The sequence below is a fragment of the Corylus avellana genome, chromosome ca2 (genome assembly GCF_901000735.1).
Source record: "Corylus avellana chromosome ca2, CavTom2PMs-1.0".
In the NCBI taxonomy this organism is placed as follows: domain Eukaryota; kingdom Viridiplantae; phylum Streptophyta; class Magnoliopsida; order Fagales; family Betulaceae; genus Corylus; species Corylus avellana.
In genome coordinates this window covers 599991-619433 of record NC_081542.1, presented here as the reverse complement: position 1 = coordinate 619433, position 19443 = coordinate 599991, and the positions used below count along the sequence as shown (strand labels likewise).

General features: G+C 35.2%; 2 protein-coding genes across 10 annotated transcripts; both read right to left on the bottom strand.

Moving 5' to 3' along the window:
- Positions 1-72: 72 nt before the first annotated feature.
- Positions 73-6001, bottom strand: LOC132172600 (protein PIN-LIKES 3-like). Of its 4 annotated transcripts, none has more exons than XM_059584121.1 (12): positions 5012-6001; positions 4867-4924; positions 4202-4374; positions 3791-3870; positions 3561-3685; positions 3286-3407; positions 2553-2777; positions 2229-2321; positions 1499-1599; positions 1257-1309; positions 953-1138; positions 73-423 (listed from the first exon to the last, which is right to left on the bottom strand). In XM_059584121.1, exons 3-12 carry the CDS (start codon positions 4334-4336, stop codon positions 299-301), a joined length of 1245 nt encoding a protein of 414 aa, XP_059440104.1. In that variant the 5' UTR covers positions 4337-4374; positions 4867-4924; positions 5012-6001; the 3' UTR covers positions 73-298. The 4 variants fall into 4 exon arrangements, with proteins under 4 accessions (XP_059440104.1, XP_059440106.1, XP_059440105.1 ...); XM_059584123.1 differs by having other exon boundaries at positions 2559-2777; XM_059584122.1 differs by lacking the exons at positions 4867-4924; positions 5012-6001 and having other exon boundaries at positions 4202-4789.
- A 2682-nt stretch (positions 6002-8683) lies between these two features.
- Positions 8684-18081, bottom strand: LOC132170338 (protein PIN-LIKES 3-like). 6 transcript variants are annotated; one of them, XM_059581287.1, is made up of 13 exons: positions 17648-18081; positions 17338-17437; positions 17073-17237; positions 16741-16892; positions 16546-16625; positions 16320-16444; positions 14771-14892; positions 14097-14336; positions 12722-12814; positions 11159-11259; positions 10385-10437; positions 10061-10242; positions 8684-9050 (listed from the first exon to the last, which is right to left on the bottom strand). In XM_059581287.1, the coding sequence occupies exons 4-13, from the start codon at positions 16873-16875 to the stop codon at positions 8898-8900; spliced, it is 1284 nt and encodes a 427-aa protein (XP_059437270.1). In that variant the 5' UTR covers positions 16876-16892; positions 17073-17237; positions 17338-17437; positions 17648-18081; the 3' UTR covers positions 8684-8897. The 6 variants fall into 6 exon arrangements, with proteins under 6 accessions (XP_059437270.1, XP_059437272.1, XP_059437271.1 ...); XM_059581289.1 differs by having other exon boundaries at positions 17073-17229; XM_059581288.1 differs by having other exon boundaries at positions 17073-17187.
- Positions 18082-19443: the final 1362 nt, after the last annotated feature.

Sequence of the window (19443 nt, the reverse complement as noted above, 5' to 3'; positions counted from 1 at the left end):
ATATATTATCATATATATGTTACGCCTAATCCTATCCGAAGAGATCTTTTGTATTCCTTTTCCTCAAGACTGTATAAACTGATTTTTCTTTCGTTTTTTTAATTAATTGAAACTCACATAAAATACAACGAAAGTAGTGAAATTGATACTTAATTAAAAGAGCTTGAAAAAGAATGATTATGGATTGAACAACATAATTTAGGAAGATAGAACTGTGACTAAAATTCCTAGCCTGATTCCTTAAGGCATGTACAACATTGTACTGCTGCATGTCTCAACATGCATAAAGAGATAGAGATCAAGCAACTAGCCACATGAAGAAGGCTGACCAAAGCGTTAGTGAAACTGAAGCCAAAGCGTATGTCCATAGCATGATAACAGAACATTCACTCTTGCCAGCTCCAAACAATTGGGTGATTGTGCCTGCCATATGAAACAAGGAAAACATATTAATAAGGACTCCACTGCTTATATTAATGGCCAACAAAATTTCTAAACAAGAATTATTCCAATCTTCCTTATATTTTACCTAATAGATGAAATGACTATAATCAGGACAAAGATGAGTTCTCTCTGATGTCTAATATTTTTGTTGCTACAGAAATTGGACTCTTCTGTTTTGATAAAAAAAATAAAATAAAAAATATGCATATGTATGTATATATATATATATATATATATATATATATATATATATATATGTCAATCTGATGTCCTTTTGTGGCAGGCTTCGTTTTCCCCCCTCTGACTCCAATTTCAAGATTCATTTGGGCAAGGCTATGATTCAGCCGGTTCGAGGTGCATTTGAAGCACCTAACCGACTTGAGTTTAATGATTGATAAAGATTAACAGAGCTCATTTTGAAGGCAAAAACGAAAAGATAACATATATTGAAGACAAATCAAGCTCACTTTAGCCTATTCACTTCTCAAAAAGTACAAACTCATCGTACCTATGTTCATTGCTGGTGGAAGTGCATACTGAAGTAGAAGAACAAACTGATACAGTGGATCTGAGTGAATGAAACCAAAGCGTAGTGCACTTTTAACAATGACAATGCCCAAGAGAGGCAGGACAATATACCGAACTGCTATGATGCCAATGATGAGTGGCTGCAGAATACCTAACCCTTTCAAGCCTGAATGACAACAGATGGCATCCTCTCAAAACTTGTCAACAAAAATATGAGAGAGCATTAAAACAGAACTAGGCTTATAAGGCCGTCATGACAAATATTAAATTGAACATTTTATTACCTTTAAGAAGGTTTCCTCCTAATATCAGAGTGAGAGTTGGGATGGCTGCTTCACTAGAGAAAAGAGAGAGAGAGAGAGAGAAAAGGAAGGTGAGGAACTTTATCTCATGAATTCTAGAGGCAATGAGAACCAATTAATTGAAATTTTCTTTTCTTTTTTTAGATGAAATTTTCATATTCATTTCCTAACAAACATGACTTTGAGACCAAAAAACATATGAAGCTGAAACTTAGGATATATACCCCAGAAAAGAAGCAGAGTCCAGAACCGCACGTAGAGGAGCATCGGTACCAATTATGAACTTTCGGATCTGGGGAACCACACCAATGATAAACCCGACAATCTATACATGATACAAGAAAATGTAACAAATATCAGTCATTAGGTTACCAGCAACACATGTTTACAGTATAATATGGCGACCCCCCCACCCCCTCTCCCGGAGTAAGCAGGGAGCATAGTGTGTTCCGCCGAGGGGCCTTCGAATGGAGCTGGAGCAGGATGCTCCACTCGAAGTCCACTCAAGTAGAAGCAGCACAGCATCCTCTGCTCCAGCACCACTCGAGGGGTACTAGGCAACACTTGTTTGAGCAGTCTTCCACAGGCAGTTTTGAAAGGAAGATTCCATACGTAGACAAGATTTCCTTATTCAAATTTCCATCAAATTTGAGCCCAAATTTCAGCTTTATTATTTTGCATAATAGACTAGGAATTGTCATTTTTAGTTGAGTTTCCTTTTTTATTTGGTTTTGTTGCCTTTTGAGATTTAGTCTTTCGTAATGTTTCCTACTGAGATGATTTACTTGTCTTTTAATATATTAGTCTCCATCTCTATGGTTTCGGTTTAGGTTATAAGAAGACCTTAATTGTATTGGAAAAATCAATTTTGGAGAATGAATTGTTGAATCAGTGAGATTTTCTTCAGAGAGAGCGAGAGAGAGAAAAGTAAAAAAAAAAAAACCAAGAGGATACCGCTCCAGTAGTTGAAGGTGCAAACAAGGCCCTTAGATTGATCTTTCTTGAAATCACCCTTAAATAGTACTTAATCGCATATGAGATTGGAACCTGCCATGAAAGTGCAACAATGATCTAATCAGAACAGTAACAAGAACAAAAACTAAAAGAATAATCATGAAAATTAATTATCTGGGTTTTAATGATTGCATATTAAGCTTCACGCCCCCCTCCCCCCCCTCCCTCAAATAGTAAATCTCCAGAAGAGGAAACTTCTAAGTTCAGAAATTATTCAAAATTATAATAGATCTCAGTTATAACAAAGGAGGAGGAGGAAACAACTTTCACTTTTTCCTCAGGAGTCATTGATTTATTTGCACAGTCCATAGATACGGAATAGTTTTCTGAAGGAAGAAGTGCTTCTGAGCAACTCTCCTGGGGTAATTCCGATGCTCCCCCAGACTTCATATTGCTTGCAAATTCATCTATGTTGACTTTTTCGTTGACCTTACTTGAGAAAATCCGCACAATGTTGTAAACGTAAGACCACAAATAAATGGCTCCAATCTGAAGACCCAAAATAAAGAATGTCAGTCTTCATCAAAGTTAAAAGTTTAGTTCATGCATCACGTGTGCATAATCATGTCCACTAGTAGAATGCACCTTTAGGCTTTGGACATGAGAATCTTCAATGCTCAATGATGCAGAAGGCGTCACTCAATTATATATATATATATATATATATACATATATATATATATATATATATATATATTGAGCATTGAAGATTGAAGATTCTATACATGCGCACATTCTTCATGTGTGAAACATGACAGCTTTTTGAGAAAATTGCTAAGCTGAAGTTTTAGGTTCTCTCATCAACAATGATTTATAGGTTTCAACCCATAGAAATGATGGTCCATAATTTGAACAGTATAAAATTGAGAATTGGTCAGGTTGTATAAGCATATACTACGCCAAAAGTTTATGATTAATATTATGTACGGTTTTCCTTTATTCACATAGTTTGGCGATTTTGTTATCAATACCAGACAAAGCTAACAAAATCATATACCGCCATAGAAAGTGAAGCATAAGCCATTCCATATACATGGCAGACATCAGGATCTCCAAATGGACTGCCTTTCTCTCTACATACTGCTGGGATGATAATTATAGGCAAATTTCCCATATTTCCTGTTGACATCAAACCAAAACATGATCTCATATATTTCATCCAAGGGATGCATTAAGTTGGCAGAGCATGGGATGGAAACTGGATGCGTTGCAATTCTGGCTTCCTAGGTTGAAAATGGTGTAGATATAGTGAAGGATTTTATAGGTGGCTACCTGCTGCACAGCAACCCAAGATGAGGCCCTTCAGATGTTGGGGAGGTCTTGTGATTTTCATGAGTATCCATCCTAGTGCAGAGCCAATTAAGAATGTACCGAGAACATTGAATGGCATGAACCACCTACATATTTAATCAAAGGTTGAACAGAAAATAAGATGAAAGGAATTAGAAATAACACATGCCACAACTATCACATATATGCTCAGCAATCAGAATGATACTCACAACAAAACAACGCTTTTAAAAGTAACTGTTTTAGCCAGGTTGCTACTCACAAGTGCCGGATTGAACACAAAAAATACAACCTTATAAGGAACAAAGCGTGTGATTGTTAGTCTATCTGGTCTAAAGAAATAAATAAATACTTCCAAAGGCATTTAGGGTACATTTAATACGGGAATGACTATTACATTAGGAAAAAAGAATAGCTTTTATTAAGAATGGAAGAAGGCAGAATAGAATAGCCTTGGTGTTAGAATATATGATAAGGATAGAATTCTTATCATGGGAGATTGTTCCTTAAATTGAGGAATAGTTATTCCTCTCAAATAATCATTCCGCGTACCAAATGTACCCTTAGTTTTTTATATAAGGAGTGCAGATTAGAGGATCTGAAAGGCAAGAATGATAACATACAGTATTCAACTGCTTCCTTGTGTTCTCCCCCAAGATGTCTATACGATCCAATGCAAGAAAAGAGCCAAGTGCAGTCAACAGTAGCACTTTCAGAATTGGGTTAGATGCAACAAAAAATAGATCTAGAAGCCCCATTGTGACGATTCTTTCAAAACTGCAATTCTATACCACTCCTACATAAAAAGGAAAAGATTCCCACAAGTTCTTATTAAGGAATAACACACAAGTAAGCTTGACAATCAAAACATTAAGTATACCACTCAAGAGTCTGTATGAGATCAGCAGCATTGATACTATGAGTAGGTAGCGGAGGAAACTCATTTAAATTTATTCCCTTGGACATCTACTTCACAAAGACTAAAAATTGAGCATTGAACACACACAATGCGCACTAAATGGGTATCTCCAACAATTTCTACAAATGTACAGAAACATCATAATGAAGAGAAGTTGTCAAAAGATATGTATGCTAAGACACACACAATGCACACTAAAAGGGTATCTCCAACAATTTCTGCAAATGTACAGCAACATAATAACGAATAGAAGTTGTCAAAACATACTTATGCTAAGAAACAGATGGTCACTGGAATTGCTCTAAAAAGCAAGAAGAAGAAAAAAAAAAAAAACCATGCTCCTCTGCTTTCTTAGATGAAAAAACTCACAAATAGTTTCTCAGAGTGCTAGGAATGAAATTGAGATGAGTGAGAAATGAGCCTTGACCTGCAGAATAGAACAGAGGGAGCAAAATGAAGGTTTGATCATTCATTAATAATGAGTGGCTAGCTTATAATAAATGAGAAAATGTACCATGCTACTATTTGATGATCATGTCCTTCTACGGAAGCGGGCATGCAATGAAAAAGAGTTAGGGCTGCTCAAAGAAGCCACTTGTTTCTAGCTCGCTTTCTTGTTAGAAACAAGATACATGACCCAAATGTTGGTCCTTTTGTGAACAAAAGACCGAAGCAAGAAAGAGCATTTGGATTGTGGTGGAGGGAAGTTGCTACTCTGGCCAACAAAGAAACCACAAAAGGCTGGAGAAGAGACGTACGTTGGCTGAAGCTAAGCTCGATGCTGTGTGCTAATGTCATGTGAGCTATGAGAACTAAAGCCATTTTTTTTAAGATAAAAAAATGTTTTGTCGCATTTCCGACTCGTCTTTGGATTCCGAATTTGAAATCGAAACCGGAATTCAAACAACAGTGTATAATGTACGCAGATGTTGCTGCTTAGTGCTTAGTGCGGAAGCATCGAGTGAGAGTGAGGTCGGTTTAACTGATCGTCAAATCACCAAGACATTTGGAATAAGGATCCCTACAATTCCCTGGCCCACAGATAAGGGGCCACCTCCGGCTGCTTGAGGCAAGTAGACTTGGGACCGTCCGAATTGCATACAACTCCTTTCTTGACTGTCCGAAATTGAATGCAGAATTGCATACAACCCCTCTTTCTAAGTTTCTATCACTATCCGAATTGCAGGAGATACGGATCCTGATATTTGAAGTTGTTTATATGTAAAAATATGAAAATCTATCTTATTACCTAATAGCTAGTAGGTAAGGTAATCGTAAAGCTAGACACAGACAGACTAGACAGTAGACACAGCCCCATCCTTGCCGATACCATCGACAATAAACAGTAACATTTACACATATAAGGAAACCCCGTTGGGTGCTCACTGCTGGCTGCTTCCTGCTGCACATTCGCCCTCTCTTTCTGTCTCTTTTCCGAGTGAGGACTGTGGAGAGCGTGTGGGGGCGGTACCGCTCATCGCCTTGCTTCTTTCGCATATTTCAAACTCTCCTTCCTTCCTGTTACCTTCCTACTGCTTGTCCACGGCTTTTGTCCTATTTTAACGCCCACTTTACCTGTACTTGCCTCCTTTTCTTCTAGCTTTTTTTGTTTCTTCTTAATTAATTGAGAAATGCTACGTTTTATTCTTCTGACTTTTTATTTTTTATTTTTTTTCAAATGGATTCAAATTCATTATTGAATTTGTAGGTTTACATGTGAGTCATATATATATATATATATATATATATATATATATATATATGTGTGTGTATGATGCCGGGTAGAACTAGGATTGTTCTAAGTTCTAACCGCGTATAATAGCTGTAGAAAATAAGAATTGAAGATAGAAAAATAGAATTCAAGAAGAGAGAAAATAACAAATAGGAAAGAGAAAATTCCTAAGTGCCCCAAATAAGCAAACAGATAAATAATTTTGAAAGACTTAAATTTAATTAATAGTATAAACTAAATTCCCAAAAATAACAAAGATTAGATGTCTTTATATAGGCTATGCACCTCATAAATTAACAAGAAATAGGAAAAGGAAAAGCAAACCAAACTCGAAAAGGAAAACAAATCCTAATAAAAAAGGAAAAACCTAATACTTAATAAAAAAATATATATAATCTTAATGGAAAAGGGAAAACCTAATCCTTATTCTAAAAGAAAAATTAAAACACACATGCATAATTAAAATAACAGTTTTCTCAATTTTCTCCTGCATCAGTCTATCCGGGTTGGAAAGAACTTGCCTTCGAGTTCAAATCAACTTTTCCTCGATCGTTCAGATGTCCAATTAATCCCTTCCATCTCATATTTCTCAACATTAAAGCAACTTAATACCGGAAGATAAACAATTTGCAAGCCTTCATAACATGACTTCGAGTATTATATTTGAAGTTACTCGCACCAACTTGAGATAAAATAATCTTCAGAAGTTCTTGATTGATTGTCATAAATTCACCATTTGTAAAAATTTTTCGAAAACGATGAATTCTTTCCTGGCCACAAAAATTCATAATTTCCTCCAACATGCCGAAACCAATGTCAAGATTATGTTTAGGAAAAGTTGAAAGAAAATTTTCAATCCCAAGAAAATCAACATAATTAATTTTCTTAAGATCCCATTGAAATATTTCATTTTTTGGACTTTCATCAAACATACAGTGGACATCATTCTCTTCAACAATTTTTATGGTATTAAGAAATAAATTTACCTCCTCCAATAGATCCTCTTTGTCAGGATAAATATCATAGATTGGTGGAGAGGCCCAATCTATAGAAAAATCTTCCTCAAGAAATTCATCTTCCTCCTCCATATAATATGAATTTGGTAGATGAGCTTGAGACTTACGAACAATAGTCAAGGATGTGAGAGTACCAGAAATTTCTGGAAGCTCAACTCTGAAGTCTAAGTCTTCATGCCACTCATCCCGAACACACTATTCCCAAACCAGAATAGGCTTGTGATACGGGTTCTCGAAATTGAATTATGAATTGCGACCATCAATATCGCAATACATCTCCAAGTTTTGTGCCGCTAGACGTTGGGTTAACTCCGCAACCTACCTTTGCAAGTCTTCAATCATCACGTTTTGTACATTGCACGCATGGTAGGGGACTTCTTCATTCGGAACCTATCTACGTCGACCACAACCACCATTCATGAAAAACTAATGGAAAAAATTCATTCCAAGAAGATGCTAAGCTCTAATACCAACTGACGCCGGGCAGAATTAGGATTGTTCTGACAGTGTATAATAACAACAAAAACTAAGAATTGAAGATAGAAAAGGGAACTCAGGAAGAGAGAAAATAACAAATAGGGAAGAGAAAATTCCTAAGTGCCCCAAATAAGCAAATAAAGAAAAAACTAACCTAATTCGAAAAAGAAAACAAATCCTAATAGGAAAAGAAAAACCTAATCCTTATTAAAAAAAGAAAATATAATCCTAATGGAAAAGAGAAAACCTAATCCTTATTCTAAAAGAAAAATTAAAACACACATGCATAATTAAAATAACAGTTTTTTCAATTTTCTCCTGCATGAGTATGAAGATGGTTAGGAAGATGAGGTCTAAACTTCTCATATTAGGTTGATGATTGGCGGCCATGAACTTTCAATGGCTCGTTGATGGTCACCAAGACCATCTAGCACAGACACTGAGGTGGCTGCCATCGGGCGGCCACCGCCTATAGTATAAACAGAAATACTTTTCTTTTTTTTTTCTTTTATTTACGGAGAACACTTTCCAACTTTTTAATTTTCAAAACCACTTTTCAAATTTTTGCTTGTTGACTTTACATATACAACATTTTTTTCAAATAGGTCCTCAACAAATCAATTCTCAATTTTTACATTTTCTAAAACCTAAAATTCAAAACACTTCTCAAAACTTTACCAAACTGACCTTAGACGTTTCCTCTGCCAAAATATCAAGCCAATGTTCATCATTAAACAGTTAGTGCCTTCGTAAAGTCATTTTGGAATGCCCTACTTTCAGTATCGTTTCCAAAAGTACAATTCCACATAGAGATTGCAATTACATTCTTCTAAATGTGCCTTTTTCTTTTATATATATAAAGCTTACTTTCCATATTGTATAAGTGAATGTATACATACATACATACATACAAAACAAGCCAAACGCCCAGCAAAATAAACAAAAAAGCCATAAAAAAAAATAAAAAAACCAGAAGCAAACTAAAACATATTTAGAAATGACAAAGACTCGACTTCCTACCCAGTTTGGTGGTTCATGGCATTACAATCAAAATGGGGAAATCTGGTACACCAAAAAAGAATCCACAATGTAAAGAATGCTGATCACCTCACCCTTTGATCAATATAAATATATGCTGTATAGCCTTGTGTGACCAAGGAATCACACAAGGTTATTTAAAACAAATGTAGAAGAGAATATAAATTATGACACCAGCCACATATAGAAGGTCGACCACAGTGTAAGAGAGAATGAAGCCACAACATATGTCCATAGCATGATAACAGAACATTCACTCTCACCAGCCCCAAACAACTGCGTAATGGTACCTGCCAAGTTCATCAGAAGGACAACCAAATAAGACGATTCATATGAAAAAAATTAATGAATGAAAAAACATTTAATGATGAAAGGACTTCGGTGGATCTAATTTTACTGTGACAAATGGAAGAGGTGAGAGGATAAAAACTTCATTTTTTCCATACTAAAGATAGATCATATTTAGTCCTTAAGTCCAAGACGTCTGATTAAAGGGAGGAAAGGTCAGATTATTGCCAATTAACGAAGATAGTTGAAAGAAAGGAAAAAAGGGGTATTCTAGCTCCTATGATGGGAATAGGATGGAAGGTCAAAGTCTTTCTATTTCTTTCATCCAATTCAATCAAAGAAAAACCATTGAATTTGAATAAGCATATTATTATATCTTCACATTCGATCAAGATCGGCTTTTAGCTTTCACTGGGAAGAATCTGCCAAACTGCTTTCCATAGAAACAATTAATTTCATATTTTAGCTCATGTATGCTAAGTTACATAATGCCTTTTTTTGGGTCTTTGATAGGGGTGGTTACCAACCCCGAGCCAGCCGAATTCCATTATGATTTAATGGTTAATTGTAACAAAATGATTGACTTGTACGGATTTGAAAATGTGGATCATTTATGTGGATTAGATTTTACGAGGCTGTTGCATGGGTATACATGGAGTCTTACATCATATGTGTACTAGGCCCATCTGAATTATATCAGTGATTTCAAACAACTCTAATTGCGACTAGTCCAAGGTAATTATCATCTGAACCTAAAGAAAAACAATACGCACCCTTGGAACCAAGTTTAATGGCATGGCATTATGCTATCGCTACTGTACATGTTATGTGCAGTGCAAATGAATAATCTTAAGCGCGATTGTGAGCACCAAATTTTATAGAGTTTAAATGTAAAGGAGAACATAAACAAGGATGCCAGTCGTAACAACAGCAGATTGCAGAGGACAAGGAAAATAATGAAGAAATTAACTATCCATGTTTTCAACCATAAAAAAAAGGTAGTCATACCTACACTCATTGCAGGTGGAAGCGCATACTGAAGCATAAGAATAAATTGGTATAATGAATTTGATCCCACCATGCCCCAACTGTGTGCAGCTTTAACAATAACAACCCCCAATAGCGGCAAAACAATATAACGAACTGCTATAACACCTACAATAAGTAAGAGACCTACTTCTGATCTTCTTAAGCCTGAAAGATAGAAGATAAAACGATTAGGACATATATAAAGCTTAGTGAGATGAAAATTGAAACTTCCTTTTGCCATTTTGAGGAAGAACAGAATGAGGCTAAATCAGTGTAAGCATGAGAAGAGATCAAATTAGTTTCCTACCCTTAAGCAGGTTTGCTCCCACTATCAAAGTCATAGATGGAATTGATGCCTCCCTGCAAGTCAGATTCAGAATAGAAAAGAATATTACGCACATTTTATAAACAACAACTAGGAGGGTTTGCACTCACCAAACCACAATTAAAAATTAGTTTATGGTTTTCCTGATTATGAAAAGCAAATGGGTGATTAAGGAAGAACTGATAGCTAAACTCAAAATATATATACTCTAGTAACTAGGGCCATATATTGACGCTTGGTTGTTGACAATGTTGAACAAAAATCTTGTGGTTGATGTTAATAATGTTTAAAGCATTCGTTAAGATCACATATTTTTCCTGGACATGGAGTTTGTAGGCTACATACCACTTTTACAATCAGAAAGATTGTTGCCATCTTTTGCCAAGGTGGGAAAAAGACAGTAGACGCTGAACTGCTAATTGAAAAGGCGAGTGTATAAAAGAAGCTAGTGCATAGACTATCTATTTTGAGAATGAAGAAAGAATATTAGTTTAGAGTTAGTATTATTTTGTAATTGTTTTTAATATTTAATTTTTGTTTTAATATCAATTTATTTAATAACCCATTATTAACTATTTCTCTTGGAAGTTGGCAGCAAGAAAATGAAATATTTGTTGTATGAAAATATAGCCTGCAAGCACCTAAGTAATTTTAAGGATCTTAAAGTGTGAAATCTCAGGGCCAAAACATGATACATAAGAACCAAACCAAGTCTCAACCATCAGGAGCTGTATGGGGCCAGTATCAGATTAATACCCCAGAAGAGATGCAGAACTAATGATCACACGAAGAGGAGCATTATCACCAATCATTAGTTTCTGAATTGGGGAAATTATTCCGATGATGAACCCAACAATCTAGAGAAGAAGACAAGAAGCAAATTAGTGGCTCATTTGCACATTAAGCAATAACTCAATGTCAAGCTTTAATTCAATTATAAGTAAACAGAAAATCTAACATGACATAGACAGGTGAATTGGGCCCCCATCCTAGATATCCGAGAAATCAGAGTTTTTTCTACCCCTCTTTTCTTGCACTAACCATCATTTGATAATTCATAGTTCTTAAAATATTACATCTAGTGTTTACAATTTCATGATGAGGAAATTTCTACACCTTTAAACAACGAAAGAGGAATAAGCAAGGATCTCGCTCGCTGTCTTTCCTTGTGAGGGATCTTGTATATTTATATAGATCAGTTAAGTCAAACAATAAGACCAAGTTGATAAGAGGATAACAATAGATAAGACAACTACATTTGAAAAACCTTTTATTATCGGTATCTTCTTGTCATCTTATCTTTATCTTTAATACACCTTCAGGTTATCACCATTTTCATGCCCCCTGCTTGGCATGGCAAATAGGTGTTATATCAGATTTTCAGACTTCAAGCAAAGTTCAGTCTGAATAGACTAACATAACCTTTTAGCCAGTTGAATGTCACATGGAAACATAATGCTTCCACTGATTTCATATCAATTGGAGTGTATGAGATCAAGGCTATATGCAAGATCAAGTTCTATATTTCTTTAAAAGAAAAAGGTTAACAGTGTTATTGACATGGTAAAATAATTAATCTGGTTTTGCAATAAGCTATTCCTAAATATGATTCCTTTTCTCACTAAAGACTGAAATATGTTTGGAGAAGCAAAGTTCGAAACTTGTTATTGTTAGAAATAATAATAATAAGGGTAAATGACACTTTTTGCCCCCAACACATTTGTATCACTTACTCCCACAAACTTTAACTTAGTGCAACTTGGTCCTTCTTTTAAAATTTCAATGTCAGTTTATCCCTCCCATCAAAATCAGCCGTTAAGTTGGACGAAAAACATGTAAAATGACTAAATTATTTAGATGTCCAAATTGCAAACTGACAAGCACGCTAATTTTACATTTGTTGAAATACAAAAATATTCTCTCTTTTTTTATATTGAAAAATGAAAATCTACAAAAGGGGTGAGAATAGGAATGATGAGTTTTTACATTTTTTATTATTTTACTTTTACTTTTAAGTTTAAGACTCTCTTTCTTATAAGTTAGAAAGCAGCAATTTAGTCATTTCATATATTTTTCTTCCAGCTTAATAGCTAATTTGAACAAAGAGAACAAGCTCATTACTGAAACTTCAATTTAGAGTATGAATTGCACTGAGTAAAAATATATGAGGCAAGTGACTCAGTGATAATAGTATATAGGATAAAATGTAATTTAGCCTAATTAATCAATAGTATTTCTTTGAGGTATCTTAGAAAAATTATGAACAGAACATATTAAAGATTTCAATGTTGCAGAATATAGTAAGCAATGCGGGCATACCACTCCAATTGTAGATGGTGCGAAAACCATCTTCAGATTGATATGTCCTGCAAGCTTCTTGGTGCACTCTATAATCTGATTCAGAATTGACACCTATGAAAGAAGTGAAAAAGGTTATACAATTGAAAGTTATCAAACAACAATAAAATTACTACCCTATTTCTTTTGCTACTCCCTCTACCCAAAAATTAGTGTCACATTTTCCTTATTTTGTCCATCCCAATTGAGTGTCTTGATAAAAGCCAAACCATATAAAATTTGCGTTTCTCATTGTTGGAAAATCATAAATGGTTGGACCAACCCCACTGTGGGTATACTAAATTCCAATTACTAACACTCATATTACCTTTAATTACTTCACATAAATTTTGATGCATAGGATATAGCAATTGAAAGTAGTAGCCACCAACTTAAAGAGAAATTTTGGCAAGGACAAGTTTGTAAAGCAACTATCTTATTATGATATCTTTCAATACATTGATTGTGCCCTCTTCAAGCTTTGTGCTTTCTCGAACATGACACACAATCAATTTGGTATGGAGAGACCACAAATACGAACAATACAGAAATAAAGGGTCACTGTCGGATCACAAGCCTTCACTTAGGTAGATCCCTTAAAGGCAGATACGGGACTGGGGCAAATTGAAAAAAACAAAAAACAAAAAAAAACCCAAAGAAGCTACTATATACGATTAGTAATACATATTGGCCTTCTGCTATGCGAGGAGATGAATAAGATGACAGATCGATGACATGAAAGATGCATTTCTGTCCAACGGACAAAGAGCTCCATTTTAACATTAAATCTCAATTATAGGAAATATTAGGTTAAAAATTTCATCCTGTCAAATGAGTAAAATTAAGACCTTAATTATGGGGCAAAACAAAAAGAAAATCACTTCTACAAGTATACAACGCAGTAGGGAGACCTTTCAAATGAAACCAATTTATGCAGCCATCAAATGACGGAACAATCGCAATGGATTAATGGCACTTGTAACAGTTATGTAAGATTATTGGCATTCATTTGTCTGGGAAAATAAAACAGAATAATATAGTGTAACATATTCAACCATTATTACACCTAGAAATATTTCCTACATCAGAACTTCTACATCTCCTTCATGTCGGCTAACTTGCTAGGCCTATGGAGTGGGCATAAAGGACGCCTCCCTCTGATCCTCCAAAGCTAAGACAAGCATATATCTCTACTAAGTAGGATAAGTGTAAACAATTTGGTGATTTTCCTATCAGGAAATTAAAAAAAAAAAAAAGAAAAGGATACGCATATTGAGCAAGAAAACAGAGTTCTAAAGAAAAAATTCTTCATAGTAAGTAAGAAATAACGTTTTCTTAGATAGGAAAGCTTAAAAACCTTCACCTTCCCCACACATTTAGTGCGAGGCAGTTCAACTTGATCTGACTGGTCATCAGAGCTAGGACAGTCCCTTGAAGGAAGCAGTGCCTCTGTGCAAGTCCCTGGAAATGTTTCCGAGGGTTCTCCAGAAAACGTTATGGTGATTGTCGAGTCGCGTGTATCGATATCTTCAGCTCTCTTATTTGCAAATACCCGCATGATCATATACACGTAAGACCATATATAAATTGCTCCAACCTGAAGCGTCAGAATAAGATATAAGAAAGTAACATAAATCCCATTTTATTATTATTATTAAACTATTCAATATGGGAGGGGGGAAGGGGCGAAATTACAACCCTATCAAAAGCCTCTCTAAAAACGACCCAAAAACAGGAATGCAAGCACAGGACAACCAACAAGAAAAGTTGGTCAAATAAATAATCCGGCATACTGCAACTAAGAGAACATGTGCCGCCACAAAGGACGGTAGCAGTCAGACATAATAAAGAAGTTCCATTCTTGCAAAGGTTGGAATTGAGATTTCTCGTTGACATAAGTTACAAAATACAGATCAAGTGATAGCTGGAACATGTTGTAGAGAGATTTGGAAGACAAGCTTTTGTTTGCATGTGTGGACGAATTTGTACAAGCATGAATTGTTAAAAATATGAGAATTATAGATCGTATACCGCCATAGAAAGTGAAGCGTAAGCTTCTCCATTTGTCGAGCAGGTGGATGAATCTCCAAATGGGCTATTTGTTTCGTCACAGACTGCTGGGACAATAATCAGAAGCAAGTTTCCCAGATTTCCTGTTCACATTGACCCACCCTCCTGAGTCAGACGACAATATTCTAAAGATTTGTTTGTAATCTAGCATGGAATATGGATCATGGCTGCGACTATTCTGGCTTGGGAAAGACATCAAACATCAGCCATGCATATTGTTCCGGTGCATCAACTTTTTTATGCTTTGTCTGATTTACAAGTATTGTGCGAAGCAAGAGTCAATGTTCTTATAATTCGCAAAAATGCACGAGAAAAGTAAAATCAAAACACAATTATTTAACATATTCGGCAAGATCGCCGGTATGACACCTTCGCTACGAGGAAAAATGCAATAAGCTTCTCTCCTTCTAAACGATAAGCCATTTTATGATTTTCTATTTTTGAAAATTATAAATCATTTCTGAGTTTGAGTTTTCATTATCAAATCAAGGGACTTAATCCGATGTTCCCCGGACTACACTCGGCTACTGTTGGGACCCACCGAGACCCGACTGAGACACTATTGGGACCCTTGTGGACTCATCCGAATCCAACGAGACCATCGTCAGGACTTGGTCAGGGCACCAATGGAACCCAGCAAGGACCGGTTGAGACTCACCCGGACCTAGGTAGGCCACGACTAAGACCTAATCGAGACATTATTGTAATTTAAAGTTTAATATGACTGAATGAATATATATATATGATTTTTTGTACGGCCAAACACTGAAAAATGTCTTCAAATAAATCTCATTTTTCAATAAAATGTTTTTTAGCTGGAAACAGTTTTACGTTTGAAACTAAGATTCATACTTCTACCGAAAAAGGCATTAGGATTCCGTATCCTAAATTAAAGCTCATATCTTTTTATATATATTTTTTTTTATGAATCACGAAAATCCCATGTCCTTTCTCAAATTTTGAATTTTAGACTTTGAGTTTTTAATTTGGCCAATTTAATACTTTATTTTATAAGAATTTTAAATCTAAAACGGTAAAACCTCTATTTATTTTTTTCTAAAATAAATAACAAAAAATATTTGAAAAAGACTATTGTACCTTTCTCATATAAAAATAAAAAATAAAATAATAATAATAATAATAATAACTCAATTTTTTTTTTTTTTTTTTTTTAAAAAGGGGGAAGTCGTCGCAGTCCACCTCAAAAAAATTTCATTGAGAAAGGTATAATACTCTTTTTCATATCATTTTTTAGATAAAGGAATTATCCAGTTACCTCATATACATAACTCTTTTTGTGTGTGTGTGTGTGTTTTTATTATTATTATTATTATGCTCTTTTTCTTATAATGCTTACCCAACATAATCTTGACTTCATTATATATGAACATCTTGGATTGAAAGAATTGCAAGCCCATAATTGCAAGAGACCTTAATGCGTCGTGATTAACATGTAATTGAATATCAATAAAAAAAGAAAAAAAGAAAAAAAAAATTATATAAAAAGTACCTGCAGAACAGCAACCAATTACAAGGCCATGTAGATGTTTAGGAGTTCTGGTGACTTTGATAAGTAACCATGCAAGTATTGAGCCAATAAAAAATGTGAGAAGGATATTCACTGGCATGAACCACCTTCACATTTGCATTTGGTGAAGAGTTACCCAGAAAGCAATATATATAATACATTTTCATGTACTGAAAATTAAAGCAAAGGTAGGAAGAAAATGACTTACAATGTAATCAAGCTGTCAAAAGTTATAGTTTCAGACAAGTTGCTAACCATGAGTGCAGGAGTGAACACATAAAATACAATCTGTTACGACATAATTAAACAACTTGTGATGATCAGTCGAAATTGTACGTAGCTAGCCCAACAACCAAAGGGGCCGGGACCCACTTTCACTTAATTTTGTTAAATTACCACTTACATTGTTCAAATGATGCCTTGCGTCGGCCCCCAAGAGACCTATACGATCTACTGCAAGCAGTAATCCAACGGCAGTAACGAGGAGTGTTTTCAGGACTGGCATCAATGCAACGATGAAGAGATCCAGGATTTTCATTGCATAAAAACCTCGATCTATGGATATATTCATCTTAATTAATCATCTATATTATATATATATATGATATATCATGCATCAAGATAAATCCTAATATATTTTTGTAGAGGGACAACTGATTTCTCAACCAAAGATAATCTATATATATATATAAAAGATGATGCAAGCTGCGTGCGTGCAGACTGCAGAGTACGTACCTTAATTAGAATGGATTTCTATTCCAAATTGCAGCGACTTATTGTCAAGACGATTGCCCTTTTCTTCTCTCTAGCTATTTTGCAACTAAAGTAATTAAAAGTACAGCTTCCTGACCTGTATCCAGATGAAAATTCCAGGTTTCTCTGACACGTAGTACTGTAAGCCTTTCAAAGCAAATCCAGATCGACTCTCATCAACTGGAATAAAGAAATTAAAGCAACCACCTAAATTACTTCAATTAAAAATGAATTGCTCCGTACGTACCTCGCGACTGGGAAGTGGGAACTAAAAAAATGAGTTTCTTCCTTTCACTTTTACCAAAATAAAAGGAACCAAAGAATTTCTGTCGCCCTCTTGTTTCTCTCTGCAAATAGTAAACACCATATATATATATATATATATTATTTCCAATGCATAAACAGATAAGCTCATTTTTCCCCTTCTTTATTTAATAAAAAACACACAATTAGGAGGAGATCGATACTGCTCTACATCATTAGCAATTCAGGCATGCCGGCTGCAGCTAGCACATGCATTTAAAGAAAGTTGACGAAGACACGCAGGTTTTTGTTACCTGTCAGCAGCCGGAGTGACAAGGGCATCCCATCGTGGGGCCCTTTCGAATCATTCGATTGAGATTTGAGAACCGTGAACCGTCCATGGGGGCCATGGATGATTCCATCGATTACACACAAAAAAAGGTTTGCTCTCCAGTCTCCCCTCACCTCTACCTACCATTATTCACTGTTCACTCGATCTTCACCAAATATTCTATCCATTATCCATCCATGCTTGTTCTTATGCCTGTCACCAAAAAACAAACAACGCTTCTGATCATTTTATAATTATAGGAGCGAGGATTGGGGGATGAGGAAGATGCATGAGAGGAAGGAGGCTCGAACTCTTAAGCGAGGCTCTCCCTCCTAGCTCCCCGGACTCTCGTGCAGGAGAGGAGGCTCCTCCCCTCACGGCAGAGATGGAAATCCCACTTGGGGGAGAGTTTCTCTTTAAAAAAAAAAAAAAAAAAAAAAATCATTAATATGTACATATAAGTGAGAGTCAATGACTCAAACGTACATGCATGTGGGGTTGTTTCCACTTACTGAATTCCCGAATTCCATCTACCCTTCCTTTCTATACGCGCCTACAGAAATTAAATGTAATTCTTTTGGGCTCATTAAACATATTGTGGGAACGAAAATAAATGTCTCACCCACTACAATTTCAACATGAATGGTCTCGATCGATCGATACAGCTTCATTTGGTTCAAAAAAATAATAAAAAAGAATTGAATGATATAGTAAATATTGTAGTAGCCAGCAGAAACGTGCATATATATATATATAGACTGAAAAATTGCCCCAAAAAATGTCTAGCTAGTGCAATATATATCTTATTAAATTACCTATCTGTATCAAATAATTAATATTATAGATATATCCAGTCCACAGTTGGCGAAAACAAAAAATAGCTAGCTAGAGATCGATATTGACGTATATATAGACGTTCAACAAATTATTTAAGCAATTTTTCTTCTGTTCTGACTTCTGAAAGTTTGCTATAATTATTAATTAAGGTGACTGATATATATATATATGCGCGCGCATAGATGGAATATTAATGTACGTCCTGATCAACCAAAATGGCACTACTGTTTCTGTTTGTAATTATGTTTATTAAACAATTAAGTAATCAACTTAATTTATATCGTCTTATATATGTACCATTTCATTTCAAGCTAGTTATAAATTATAATCAACTACACCACCGTACCTGTTTCACGTTTCCAGGCCATTATATATAATTAATACTTCAAAGTTGCAATTAAAACGTGGTCCCACTACGTTCTCCAGTAGTCGGTGTTAATTAATTGAAAACTACTTGGCCCCATTACATGCAATCATACAAAAATATTGCAAGGTAGAGCTCTTCCCCACCGGTGGGGTGGGGGACGCATGTGACATTTTGACAAGTGTGGTCCGGCAGTATATCTGTCAAGTGTCAATTCGTACAATAATGCGAGAGCTGCTACTGCTTAATTTATTTGTCAAGTTAGTTTCCAATTTCCCATTATTTTGACTTGTACGTCCCTTGATATTTTATACGTTTTGTTCTGGTGGGGTACTCTAGAGTCTAGACTAGACCATCATTAGTATGAAAATGCGTTCAGCATTATATTTTGAATAATAAAATAAAAATTGTTGTGTAATGAAAAAAGAAACTAGTAAATAAAATGAAAAAGTTGTATTTTAAATAATAATAAAATAAAAGTTGTTGTTGGAGATGCTCGTCGGGACCCCAATATAATATTTCTTACCACACTTATTCCGCACTTGGTTTCTCATCATTAATTCCGCGTTGCGCAGCTG

Bases quoted from the DNA above. Each gene is read 5' to 3' on its own strand.
- LOC132172600 (XM_059584121.1), bottom strand. From the start codon at position 4,336: ATGGGGCTTCTAGATCTATTTTTTGTTGCATCTAACCCAATTCTGAAA. The intron at 3,686-3,790 runs GTGAGTATCATT...TTAAATATGTAG, and splicing joins TTTAAAAGCGTTGTTTTGTT to GTGGTTCATGCCATTCAATG. The intron at 424-952 runs GTACGATGAGTT...TTCATATGGCAG, and splicing joins TCCACCAGCAATGAACATAG to GCACAATCACCCAATTGTTT.
- LOC132170338 (XM_059581284.1), bottom strand. From the start codon at position 16,908: ATGAATATATCCATAGATCGAGGTTTTTATGCAATGAAAATCCTGGAT. The intron at 16,626-16,740 runs GTAAGTGGTAAT...ATGTCGTAACAG, and splicing joins CAAGGCATCATTTGAACAAT to ATTGTATTTTATGTGTTCAC. The intron at 10,243-10,384 runs GTAGGAAACTAA...TCTATCTTTCAG, and splicing joins GGGAGCAAACCTGCTTAAGG to GCTTAAGAAGATCAGAAGTA.